General features: G+C 42.4%; 1 protein-coding gene across 1 annotated transcript in view; it reads right to left on the bottom strand.

Moving 5' to 3' along the window:
- The window catches only part of LOC117522995 (collagen alpha-1(XIII) chain-like), a 407,773-nt gene that overhangs the window by 163,365 nt on the left and 230,206 nt on the right, over window positions 1–14,202 (bottom strand). Inside the window, exon 4 of the mRNA XM_034184413.1 lies at window positions 11,868–11,894. Within this exon, the coding sequence (XP_034040304.1) occupies window positions 11,868–11,894 (27 nt within the window). The remainder of the gene's footprint in view (window positions 1–11,867; window positions 11,895–14,202) is intronic.

The following is a 14,202-nucleotide window of genomic DNA, read 5'->3' as shown; positions in this document are numbered from 1 at the left end:
GGAGAAACACAGTGTGGGTACAATACCAGTCAGACGCTGTGAGATTAGTATGTTAACCTCTTAAACAGGTATAAGCAGTATGAGGTGACAGTGAAGATGCACTGTGGGCGCTGACTAGAGGTCTTTGCAGAAGAGAGGAACTGAAGTCCTCTGAAACTGGGGATGTGACATATTAACAATGTTACCTGTGAGAACACACCATTTTCATTTGAGATTGTAGTGGAGCGTGAACATGCCATGCCTGGAGCTGAAAGGAGACAAACGGACAGCGTTGTGACACAAAAAGCTTCTTTTAAACTTCATCTTGTCCAAGCAAAGCCTTTTTCTCTTTTTTCTTATATTAACTGGACATGTCTGGGACAAAGAAGCAAACTGAGTCAAGATTAAACGCTCCTCCCATAATGCTATGTGACTCTAAAGCGGTTTGTTGGAGGGCACGATGTGACCGTTTAGTGTGATTTAAAACCAGGTCCATAAACACTGAGATAGTGGCATCATGTTTATAGTTTTGCCTCTCCACACTACCAAAATGCCTACGTCACACATATTTTTACCATACAGTATCATAATTAACATAATGATTTATTTTTTCATGATTGAAGCAAATGGAGTTGAAAGGCATATTCAGTGACATGGAAATGTTCATGTATCTGACACGTGACTTTTCTAAAGAAAAATGGCTATAAAAAAAGAGATGATTTGTACAAACAAGTAATGCTTATGCTTGCAACTTTGTCCAGTTACATATGGCTTCTAAAAATGCTCTGCGCAATACTGTACAGCAGAGCTGAAATCCTGCTCATACTACCTGTTGCATCCTTGGACAAGACACTTCATGTTGTCTCAGTCCACCCAGCTGTAAATGCCTCAGTTACTTTCCCAGCCTCAGCTAGGAAAGTAACTTGCATCAGACTGGTGGCATGTCCAGGGAGAGTCAAAAGAAATAAATAAACATTTTGTTATGTTAAAGCCTGATTCCAAATGGAGTAAATTCATTTCCCTCGAAATTCTACTCGCAACATCACATAATGACATGAAAAAAGTGTTAAGTGTTAAGTATTAAAAATAGAAAACTAACACATTGCACATGTACATAAAATTCACACCCTTTGCTCAATACTTTGTTGATGCATCTTTAACAGCAACTACAGCCTCAAGTCTTCTTGAATATGATGCCACAAGCTTGGTGCACCTATCTTTGGACAGTTTTGCCCATCTCTCTTTGCAGCACCTCTCAAGCTCCATCAGGTCAGATATGGAGCTCTCTCCAGGGATGTTCAATTGGATTTAGGTCTGTGCTCTGGCTAGACCACTCAAGGACATTCACAGAGTGGTCCTGAAGCCATTCCTTCGGTATCTTGACTGTGTGCTGAGGGTCAATGTCCTCCTGAAAGATAAACCTTTGCCCCTGTCTGAGGTCAAGAGCGCTCTGGAGCAGGTTTTCAATTCAATTCAATGTCAATTTATTTCATTTATACAGAGCCAAATAACAACAAAGTTGCCTTAAGGCGCTTCACAAAAGTAAGGTCTAATCTTACCAACCCTTAGAGCAAGCACACAGGTGACAGTGGAAACTCCATCTGATGATTTGAGGAAGAAACCTCAAGCAGACCAGACTCAAAGGGGTGACCCTCTGCTTAGGCCATGCTACAGACACAATTGACAATACAAATATAAAGGAAATTCTAGGAGACCATGCTGGTGTACAGGACTGAAGACTTGGAGAAGAAGACACCCACTCCCACTTCTGGATGGAGCCAACCCTCACACAGAGAGAAAAAAACAGAATCAAGCGTCAGAAAGTTAGATATTGTCAGATAGTTGTCCTTCTGGACGGTTCTCCTCTCTCCACAGAGGAATGCTGGTGCTCTGACAGAGTGACTATCAGGTTCTTGCTCACCTTCCTGACTAAGGCCCTTCTCCCTCAATTGTTCAATGTAGACCGGCGACCAGTTCTAAGAAGAGCCTTTGTGAATCCAAACTTCTCCAATTTTCACATGATGGAGGCAGCTTCACTCACTGGAATCTTAAAAGTAGCAGTAATGTTTCTGTACCCTTCCCCTGATTTGTGCTTCTAGATAACCCCGTCTCGAAGGTCTACACATAATTCCTTTGAATTCACGGTTGGTTTGTGCTCTGACTGTCAACTGTGGGACCTTATATGTAGACAGGTGTGTGCCTTTCCAAATCACGTCTAATCAACTGAATTTACTCCAGGTGGACTCCAATTAAGCTGCAGAAACATCTAATGGTGCATTTACACATAAGCAAGATGCGTTATGAATGTCATTTTTCTGTCATTCGTGACACATTCCTGACATTCTTAACGTGACTTAACGCATCTGAATAGGTTTCTTAATAGTGCGTGTTGGTGCGTGATATTCTTGTCAAAAAAATCTTCCACAAATGTCACACACCACCCTCATTTCGTCTCACATCGTGGAGGTCGCAACTGAGCGTGTTGATCCATCTTGATGACTAGTGATCCTTAATAGAACGTGACAATGTTCGTAGTGGTTCCTGTGATGGTTCTTGGAGCCCAAACTGTCACGCGTTATTACGAAGTGACATGGAAACTGTCAAGTTTTGACACGACTTGTAACGCGGCGTCACATTTCACTGCGCGCCACGACAGGTCAGTTTTCTGTCACGTGCACACAATTAAACTCGGCTCCACAGCATTCAGTTTGATGCAGTATGCCAAAGAGGAACAGTGACACGAAGTCAGCCAAGTGTCGTTCCACAGCTCCTGCTGAAGCTCCTCAGGACGCTTCTGCTGTTGAAACCGATGAGCGGGAGAACGAGTCTGAGCCAGAGGAACCAGAGGAGCGAGAGGAGACTGATGTGCAGCCAGACATCTCTGCACCTCCTCCAGTCTGGCGGAGGAAGAAGCGCGCGTACAATTAAATCCTGCTGCACCGCATTCAGTTTGATTGCTGACACCAAGTCACCTAAAAGTCAAATTTCAGTGCTCTTCAGCGCGCTCCTGCAGGTGTTCCACCTGCTGCATGTGCCTGATGTTTGGGAAAACGCGCGAGACGAGAGCCGCATAAAGCCACACATCTGGCTCTGTCCATCTCCTCTTCCTCCTCTCTACGCCACTCCGTGGCACAGAGCCCAACTATGCATGCAGTCACAAAGTTCTTCTGAAAAACTGGAGCAATCTGAATTGTTAGCAATGGTTGGATGAATATGGGTGTGTGTGTGGAGACAATTCACCTCGTTCACAGTGTAACAGAATTTAACAATGCACTGTTACGCACAACAGCGTGCAAGAACACGGAACATTATTATTGACCGTGCATAATGGTTCCTGATAATTCTCCAGCAACACGTGCCATTAATCGTAACGTGTGGTAACAGGTTGCAGCAGTTCCTGAGGACACCTGACGCCTCTGCCCCGAATAATCACATTTGTGATCAGCGGCCAAGAATGTGTACTTCGTGGCATTCGTGACTTGTCGTCATTATGTGTAAACGAGGCATAAAGGATGATCCGTGGAAACAGAATGCACCTGAGCTCAATTTTGACCTTCATGGCAAGGCCGTCAATACTTAGTACAGATGATTTCTTAGTTTCTACATATCAAAATTTGTAAAAATAAAACAAAAAACAACCCCCCCCCCCCCCCACCAAAAAACCCCTTTTTTCCAGTTTGTCATTTTTGGGGTATTGTAATTTCATCCAATTTGGAATAAGGCTGTAAAATAACAAAATGTGGAAAAAGTGAAGCACTGTAAATATTTTCTAGATGCACTGTACTTATGAACCTGACTGTAAGATGCTGTGCTGTAGTGGTCCTAGCTTGTTTCTATTCCTTGTTTTCAAGCTCCACATTGTGACTACAGCTCATCTCAGTCCACCATCCTGTACACACCAGTATACCGGGTAAACTGGTTTCCATCTGCATTTACCAGATGCTCTTGAAGCTGTTGACTTGCCCTGCCCTCTATCCTTACTGGCATGGCCCAGTTTCCATGCTCACTTCTGATTTGATTTGATAGTGCCTTCCCTTGTCTGTTTTCACTTTCTTTACTTCTACTTTAGCACCCACTAGTTTGGTATTTTCCATGATTATGCCTTGTGCTTAAAAACTTCTCTTGTGTCCCTCAGTGTCAGTACATGGTGTTCTGTTTTCGTAGTGATCCCCCATTGCCAACCATTGCTTTTTTCTTGAATTTCTTTATCATTTTTGCCTGCTGGGAATTTTATGCACAAGACGTAGCTAAAGATAACCATAGTAAATGGCGCAATTCAGTGAGAATACTGAGTCAAAATGCAAAGAACACTGCCATCTGCCTGTTTATAAATCAAACCATAAGTCAAAACTGTCTTGCTTTTGATGTCTTCTGCCACACGTCTGTGCTGTTCTGTGCTGAAAGTAAGTGACTCTTCCTTACAGCAGTGGGCGGAGCACACAACGACAGAAGCTCTGGCTCGTTGTTTATATTGGGCTTGTGATCGCCTTTGATTTAACTCAGAAGCATCAGAAGTGCTTAAACTCAAAACTTGGCTTGTCAGTTTCTGACATAAGTTAGCGGTTAGCTTAGCTTCCGCTAAATGTTTTAGTGGTTATCAGTGTAGCATTATAAAGTTAACTTTTCAGTTAGCAGATTAGCAGTTACTGAAGCTAACTTTTTGGTTAGCTGTGCCCACCACTGCTTGGGACAAACGTTAAGCATCCTACAAATCAAGAACACCAATCTCACAGTGCGGAGCCGGCACCACGAGGGGGCGTTTGGGGGCGGCGCCCCCTCACATCATCAATCCCGCCCTCGGATGTGAGAGTTATCAAAAAATAAAAGAAAAAAGAAAGAAAAATAAATACTGGAAAATATAGCAAAATATTAGTTATTCAATATTATTATCACTTTACCGGGGCGTGGCTGGGCCGGTACCGTAGATTTACGTCGACGGTATCTGGCTATACTCGTCCGCTATGCATAAACACATGACGTCATAGCGCGCGCACAGCCCAAGAACTGTCCGCAGAGGGGGGAAAAAAAGGAAACTGTCCGCAGAGGAAAAGATGAAAATGCGAGAAGTGTGTTTTGGTCCCAATATGGATATTCCGGATGATTTTCTCATGGATAGTATGACAATGAACAGCAGCTAAAGCAGCCAGCTTGATGAGGACGCACTGGCTAAATTGGAGAGCAGCGTGCGCCAGCTAGCTGAGAGCCGACACAACAAAAGTTAAGAGAGCCAGCTTTTTATGTACGCGTTACGTGTTGTGTATCTCAGTAAAAAGTGATAATAATGCAAATAACATGCTGTTGTCCTGCGGTATGCATTTTCTTAGTCCCTCCGTTCACGGCCAGTCGCCCGCAATGACAGATATTAAAGTTATGTATTGTTGTAAATATATCTACATGAAAGGTTTATCTTTGACCCGCTGTGTGACTGTCATGCCCAATTGCGCTGTGTGTGCGCTTGTGATGGAGGGCTGTATGTGGGGTTAATCTACTGTCTCATGTCGCTTCTCAGATCAGTTGTTGGTTTGGTTTTGTGGTATGCAGGAGATCACTTGACCGAGGGTCTATATGTTCAATTAATAATTAAAAAAATACGGTCATCACTCTTTACTCTCAGTCAGTCTCTTACAACGGTGTAGCCTAAATACACGAGCTTTCCAGGAGCACACCCAATTCATTAGGCACGCTCAGAGGCACGTACAATCCGGTGCGCACTTTTTTTGGGGGTGGGGGGGGGTGACCCCGCCCCGCCCCGCCCCCTGTGATAAACTCATCGCCCCCTTAATATTTTTTTCTGGTGCTGGGCCTGTCACAGTGTGACTGTTGTTAAAAACAGTCAGGTGTGAAAACCTCCACCAGCCAGTATGATCCCTCACAACCAACAGAGGGCTGTTGTCTCAAGTGTCTTTGCCCATCAACTCTTTGTGATGTTATCAGGTCAGAATCCCAATCAAAGAGATAAAAGGGGAAAAAATGAGGCAGAATTAGATGACCACAAAAATTAAAATAACTTTAACTAAACAGGCTGAATCTCTGTCCAAGGTCCTGAGAAGAACCAAGGTAGTGCCAAAAATAGATGTAAGCCACAGCTGTGGCTTCACAAAGTACTTCAATCTGCTAACGTGGATATTTGTTGGAACCACAAATTACAACCTTCAACAAAGCCCATTTTATAACCATGAGATACACTGACACTTGTGTTAAACCTTGAACAGTTCATCTGATGCATGAAATTCAGACAGAAACCTGATGATGCTGAAACACTCCTCCTCCCACCGTATTTGCTCTCCTCCACAGTGCACATAACACACTGTGCTCGACTCATGCATCCAGTACACTCACACATTTATACACGCATGTGCACACACACGCACGCACGCACCGCATGCACATACACATACACACACACACGCACACACAGCTAACAGACACACACACACACACACACACACACACACACACACACACACACACACACACACACACACACACACACACACACACACACACACACAGCAGCCCCCGCTCATCATCAAAAGCACGGAGTGTGTGGCCCACAAGGCCAGAGTTGTTGGTGCAGCGGTGCTGATAAAGTGAGGTATGTGGACAGCTCCTGTTAGATTTTATTAATTCTAAATGATTACTCAGTCTTGGGTTGCAGTTGGTGTAGAGGTTAGAATGAGTTATAGGAACACATCACGCTGTGGTGAGCCTGTGGAGAATGACATGATGAAGATGATGCACGTGTAAGAGGAGAAGCAGCCAACATGTTTCTGATCATCCAGCACAAATGTGGAGTCCAACACTTTATTATAAAGACAGATATTGTCACATTGTGAATTAAAAAAAATACACAGCCCAAGAAAAATACTGCACTGTGATTTAAAATTCTTACAGGTCCACTTTTCAAAAACCACATCCTTCCACCATCAGTCACAGACTGATTTCATTTCCCGCGTCTGACAACAGTCATCAATCACAAATCCTCACTGTGGCTGCATCCACATCACAGGCTGAAGTGGGCCCAATTTGGCCTTTGACCAAACAGAGACACACATCTCAATTATTTCTTTTTTTAACATATCCTATGCTTCTTACATGTCCAACATGAGTGAGAACGTATAGGTTTGATTTTCTCTGTACCTCTCACAGTATAACTCTCTGTGTAGTAGAATCAATGCCGTCTGCTTCACAGCACTCCAACTACGACTCATTCTACACCATCTGTAGTGAGACAGTCCTCAGCACAACAGTATTAAGTCCTGCCATCTTTTCAGCTTCATAACTGTCACCTGCGGCAAACCTCCAGTGAAACAAGCCAATGTAATGCCTGTCCCAGCCTGGGACTTGTTTCACCAAACCATGTGTCAGGTGTGTTGTATGGACTGCAGACACTCCTCACAACACATGATCAGATGGTGGAAAATCAATAACCCTGCAAAATCTCTCTCTCCCTCTGCCCTGGTGTTTGGCATGCTGTGTCCTGCTGTGCAATAAATATGATTTATGGTACAGAATAGAGAAAGCAAAACCTATGCAGGCAAAAAGGACAGATATTGTATCCCACTGTTGTGCAGTAAATTATTAAAGTTATAGATTTGCAACTGCTAAATGCTAATAAATAAGCAATACTTATAATTTCTCTAGAAAATAATCACTGCACCCAACATTTTTTCAGAAAATACATCACAATCAATACAAAAAACCCTGATCTGTGATAGCAGATTTTATAGACACTTAGCTCTTACTGAGGGTGAGTGCTTTTTATTGCCATACATTATAAGCTAATCATTAGCAATTTATTGTTGTCATAGAAACAAATCAACCACAGAGCATTTCTTGTTTTTCCACCTAAAATGCTGAAACTGCTGAGATAAAGCAAGATAAATAAATAAATAAATAAATAAATAATGCTTTTTGGACACGTTGCCTAAAATGTTATTAGACACCCTAATGGAGGAGTGAGACAAAAATGGACAGAAATTAAATATAAAATAAATCTCAGAATTATTCTGTTGGAAGAAAAACTCTGAGAACAGCTGTAACTGAAAAAGAGACCTTATGTTTGTTAATTGATTATTATATATAAACCAACATTTTGTTCATTTGTGATTGATTTTTGTAATCAGAGATTTAATTTACTTTTGTAAATGTTACATTTGATCTCACTTTACATGTGCACAGGGAGGTGATGGTCTAGTGGTTAAGGCGTTGGGCTTGAGACCAGAAGATCCTGGGTTCAAATCACAACCTGACTGGAAAATCACTAAGGGCCCTTGGGCAAGGTCTTTAATCCCCTATTGCTCCCGGTGTGTAGTGAGTGCCTTGTATGGCAGCACCTTCATATCGGGGTCAATGTGAGGCACTATTTGTAAAGCACTTTGAGCGTTTGAGAAAAGTGCTATATAAATGCAGTCAATTTACCATTTAATGCAGGCCAAGAAATTCTGTTTCTTCTTTAATAATAATAATAATAAAGAAGGTGCATCTGCCAGGGCCCAATAATTAATTTAATTTAAGCCCCAAACCAAATTCCATTCCTTATATTACTGTAGTGAACCAAACCTATCTGAAAATATATTTTTTCCTCCCAGATCTGGACCAAAATATGTCCATAGATACACAATCATGGGATCATGAACATTCAGCATCTGCTCATTGATTCAGTTCTATGCCAAATTTAAAAATTGTATATTTTAAGACCTTTTGCCAAATTTTCTTAAAGTCTATTTATTATATTTTTCCATCGTGCTAACAAACAAATGCTGGTGATGACAAACCTCTTTGTTGGGAGTTATAATCACACATCACATTCGATGTTCCAAACGCTCTCTGAATCTGATGCCTATCTTGTACAGGCTTTAAAACTATAAGTGGAACAAGAAAAGACAAAAAATGGTTCTGACATTAAATATATAAAATATTTAATTCCGCTTTTCAGGTAAACTGAGATTTTATTTTATGTTATTACCCAGAGCTATCAAATATGGCCACCGGGTACTGCGAAGACTGCATCTGTTCGTCCGTCCGTCTGTCTTTCTCTATGTCTGTCTGTGCTAAGCATAAGTCCAGTCCCATTACTGCCAGAGTCACAGGGAACATTCTTGGGACACAAACCTTGGATATGTTCAAAGATGGCGAACTCTGACTTATTTGAAGAGGCATTTTAAGAGGTTAAAATGTCACAATCTGATTAATTCTGTTCCAGTTGTTTTTTGGGGGGCAGGCCTGACAGCCAATCAGAGTAGAGCGGCACTGTGGCATCACATACTCTGTTTTGTTTGTATGTAAAAATAACCTCTGTCATTTATTTTGTAAAAGCTTGCGAGAAATAAACACTTCTAAAACTGAAACCGCTGCTTTTGGAAACTGATAACACCTCTGAAGTGATATACATGACATTCTGTGGACAGTAGCATGATGATGTCACAGCCTGGTCTAGCTAGCTGCTAGACCAGTTGATCAAGGGGCTTTATTAAACATGTACAAATTGTATGTAAGACAAAATAAATATAAATGTATATATATATATATATACGAGGGCTGTCAATAAAGTAACGGTCCTTTTTATTTTTTTCAAAAACTATATGGATTTCATTCATATGTTTTTACGTCAGACATGCTTGAACCCTCGTGCGCATGCGTGAGTTTTTCCACGCCTGTCGGTGACGTCATTCGCCTGTGAGCACTCCTTGTGGGAGGAGTCGTCCAGCCCCTCGTCGGAATTCCTTTGTCTGAGAAGTTGCTGAGAGACTGGCGCGTTGTTTGATCAAAATTTTTTCTAAACCTGTGAGACACATCGAAGTGGACACGGTTCGAAAAATTAAGCTGGTTTTCAGTGAAAATTTTAACGGCTGATGAGAGATTTTGAGGTGATTCTGTCGCTTTAAGGACTTCCCACGGTGCGAGACGTCGCGCAGCGCTCTCAGCCACCGTCGTCAGCCTGTTCAAGCTGAAAACCTCCACATTTCAGGCTCTATTGATCCAGGACGTCGTGAGAGAACAGAGAAGTTTCAGAAGAAGTCGGTTTCAGCATTTTATCCGGATATTCCACTGTTAAAGGAGATTTTTTTAATGAAAGACGTGCAGACGGGTCCGCGCGTCGGGACGCAGCCGACGCGGTGCGGCGGCACAGGAAAAACACCTCCGTGTTGATAACCATTTGTAAAATCCAGGCGGCTTTTGATGGCTTTCAGTGGAGTGAATATATGAGAAATTGTTTAACAGGCAGGACATGTTCCAACTTGTCCTTAAGGCTTTCAACAGAGGTGTTTTTCCTTTGGCGAAGCGTCGCGGCGGCTGCGTCCCGACGCGCGGACCCGTCTGCACGTCTTTCATTAAATTGAATTCCGACGAGGGGCTGGACGACTCCTCCCACAAGGAGTGCTCACAGGCGAATGACGTCACCGACAGGCGTGGAAAAACTCACGCATGCGCACGAGGGTTCAAGCATGTCTGACGTAAAAACATATGAATGAAATCCATATAGTTTTTGAAAAAAATAAAAAGGACCGTTACTTTATTGACAGCCCACGTATATATATATATATATATATGTGTGTGTGTGTGTGTGTGTGTAATGGAGACCAGCAGGCGTCGCTGTGCAGATGTAGTTAGTAAACCTCACTCCCAACAGCTCAAAAGGATTCTCTGGTCAAAAGGCCAGAGCCCTGGGTTTTAGACTTCTGGTTAGACAGTCCGACTCCCATGCTGGAGATTGTGAGTTCGCATCCCGAGGGGAGCAAATGGGTGGAGTCATAACAACACAATGCAGAGTGCAGCTGCTACACACACACACACACACACACACACACACACACACACACACACATATATATATATATATATATATATATTGCACTTGGATACCAATTAACAACTGCAAAATAAAAAAGAAGATGATGCTCATATGGCTGAGGGTTATTTTAGCATTGTGTTATTATTATTATTATTATTATTAGTTCTTTCATCATTCATCATTAGAGACCCTCACCTACTGTTGTGACAACGCTGAGGTACTCATTAGTTATTTGTGATATTTGTTTGTCTTTTTGTGCAGTCTATGTATGTGAAACACGGCCCTGACTGACAACATGAGTTTGTATGAACTGTGTGAGAAAACAAGTCTACAGCTGCAACTACTCATTACTTCAATATCTTTCAGTTTTCAATTTATGTGACTGAAGTGTTGAGTCCACAAAATGTCTAATACAATGTCTCAGAGTCTGAGACAATGCCTTCAAGTGTCCAAAGCTCTAAAATATTCAGAGAAAGTCACCATATCCTCACATTTGAGAAGCTGGAACCAGAGAATATCTGCTTTGACTGAAAAATGACTTTGCTTTTTGCTGATGAAGTCATTGTTTCATCATGATTTGGCTCAACAAAGATGACCACTTGCTGCCATGACAGACGCTGCATTAGTTTGTTGAATGAGAAGAAATGTTAGAGAAAGAAGAATGTCGTCATTTATTTTGGATATCATCAGACCCCGAGTGTAAGTCCAAAAACATGGTGAAAGCATGCGGTGTTAGTTTGCAACAATCCCACTGACACCTCTGTCCTTTCTCAGCTGAAAGGTGTCCTCAAATCAGGATTTTATATGGCTTACTTAAATTCCATACTACAGCAAATTTCACCAAATCAGGTGGCATTGTTTTCGTGGCAGTGTGCAGAGGGCGGCCATGTCCACCATCAACCAGAACCCCAAAACCCTTCACAGTCTATTGCAGGCTAAAGGTTTTCAAACTGATTTTAATTAATGACTAACTTATGTTCTCAATGAAGACTTTCAAAAGACATAAAAAAGAAAAAACTCAGTAGAGCAGGTCAGAGAGGTCAGCATGATCACTGTACGTGCAAATCTACAGAGACACAAAGACAAAAGTTACCGGAAAGCCTGCTCGTCCAGGAGGACCCTGATAAAGGGGTGAGATAAGATGGGCACAAAAAGGCACAAATAAATACATATTCAACATTATTGATGATCTGTAGACTTAACCAGGCCAGAATAAAATGCCCCTGTTCCCATTTGACACAAAAACCTTTTACTTTGACCTTTCAGCTCAGTACCAAGAAAGACAATGACAATTACATGCTGCTTTAACCTCTTACCACGAGAGAGAGAGGCAAACACAAGAATCCTATCAACATAAAAGAACAACACTTTTCCACAACACGCACACACATGCACACACACACACACACACACACACGCACACACACACACACACACACACACACACACACACACACACATGCACACACACACACACACACACACACACACACACACACACACACACACATGCACACACACACACACATGCACACACACACACACACACACACACACACACACATGCACATGCTGAGGTTGTGGACAGAGCATGCTGTATACTTTCTGGAAAGAACATCAAGTAAAGTCTTAGCTGAGCTCACTGTGTGTGAATGAACTTCCGCAGGAGGATAAGGCATTTGAGTAAAGTGGCTTCCATCAAAGACAAATCACAAAGAGCTGGAACATACTGGCTGTCATTTACGGTCCTCTTCTAAGAGCAAGAAGTCAAAAAGCCAAGTGTTCTGTTTTCACTGAGCTACCGGAACACAAGTCAATGGTTCTATGAGAGTGGGCCCTAAATAAAAGACATTAATTGGTTCAAGTGAAAAACAGGAAGTCCTAATCTACTATCAAGACATTGACGGACACTGTGGTGACAAAATGCTGCCATTCGCCCTCTTGAGATATCTCATAGTCCCTTGCGTGCCAGAGGGTCGCAGCACTCTAAAGAACATAGAGAATCCACATGACAGCAATTGCAAATGAACATTATACTACCGAAATGTAATTTTTTTATGCTTTTTGTCATGTTATTAAGGGACTGCATGTTGGGGTTCATCCCTGGTTCTGTCTGGGTCCCTGCTCTGTCTCTGTGTTTCCAGGTGAAGCTGAGGCGAAGCTGCTGTGGCAACGTTGCTGTTTGCTTCATGCATCAGCTGCTGGTGACATCATGGCTCAACTCCCAGCTGTCAAACTGCACATGGGAGCTGTCTGAGTGGCATCTTTACGTCAGGGCTCCGTACCTGCTGTTATCTCTCCGCAGGGAGCCTCCACGCTCACACGTTATGCCGTGACTTTTCTGCTGTGAGTTTCCAGGCTCACAAACATAACTTTTTGTGTTTTTTCCCCACTGTCGCTTCCAGGCTCAGGTGTGTAACTTGTGTTGTTTTTACTACCGTGATGCTCCAGGCTTAGAAGGCAACCTGTTAGAGTTGAGCTTCCATTCCATTCCAAGGTCACGCCTTCATGAACCTTGCTTTAACCGTGACGCATTCTGTTTTCTGCCCGGTTGCTGTTAATTTGTCCGTTCCTTTCCGTGCTGCTTAGTGATCAGATGTTATTCAGATCTCTGAGTCCATTTCTCTCCACATAGTTCACCTTAATCAGCTGTAATTCAGTTCCCAGAGTTTGTGCGTCCGTGCTATTCAGTAACTACGTGCACAGTATCTAGTTTCTCAGCGGGCTTAACGGTTCAAGGTTTGCACTGTGTTCACACTGTGTTCCTGCGTGCAGGAAACTGTCGCAGTGGCATCATTCAAGCCTGCCCGTCGGCTCAATGTTTTCGTGGTTCGCTCATACGAACTGCTCCACAGTGATTCACCCTGATTTGTACTTATTTATACTATGTGTGAATGGGGCCCTAAAGTGTGTCACATTCCACACACATTCATCACAGTTCACGACATACACAGTAAATAGTGGAAGTGCATAAAAAACAATCAAGTGAACACGACTACAGAAACTATTTTTTAAACTAGTTTTTTTAACATTTCACTGTCTTTTGTGGGATTTCTACTGATATTGTCACAGGGTAATACTTGTTGAGACCCTTCAGTCTTTTCACAGTCATGCTTTGATTCAGTGTGGACTCTGAAGTGGATGGGAGCCATTTAAATAAACCCAATTATTTATTAACTACTTGCCTAAATAATTCCTGCTTTTCAGGTTTTCTTAGAATAATTTGTATCTGAATATCTCACTCAAAAATGCAAATATGGGGTAAAACCCTTTTGAAAGTACTGTACTTATCATCAAGTGCTTTCTGACAGAAGTCGAGCAGCAGCTCAGTGGCCCAGGATTCAGGCTTCCAGGGGTCAATTCCAAGTGTGACCCCTTCAGGATACCTGTCTCAGCTCACCCAGCTATGAAGGGGAACCATTCCATGG

The sequence above is a fragment of the Thalassophryne amazonica genome, chromosome 13, assembly GCF_902500255.1.
Source record: "Thalassophryne amazonica chromosome 13, fThaAma1.1, whole genome shotgun sequence".
NCBI lineage: Eukaryota > Metazoa > Chordata > Actinopteri > Batrachoidiformes > Batrachoididae > Thalassophryne > Thalassophryne amazonica.
Note: the sequence above shows the minus strand (reverse complement) of the source record. Positions and strands in the feature narration are given on the sequence as shown.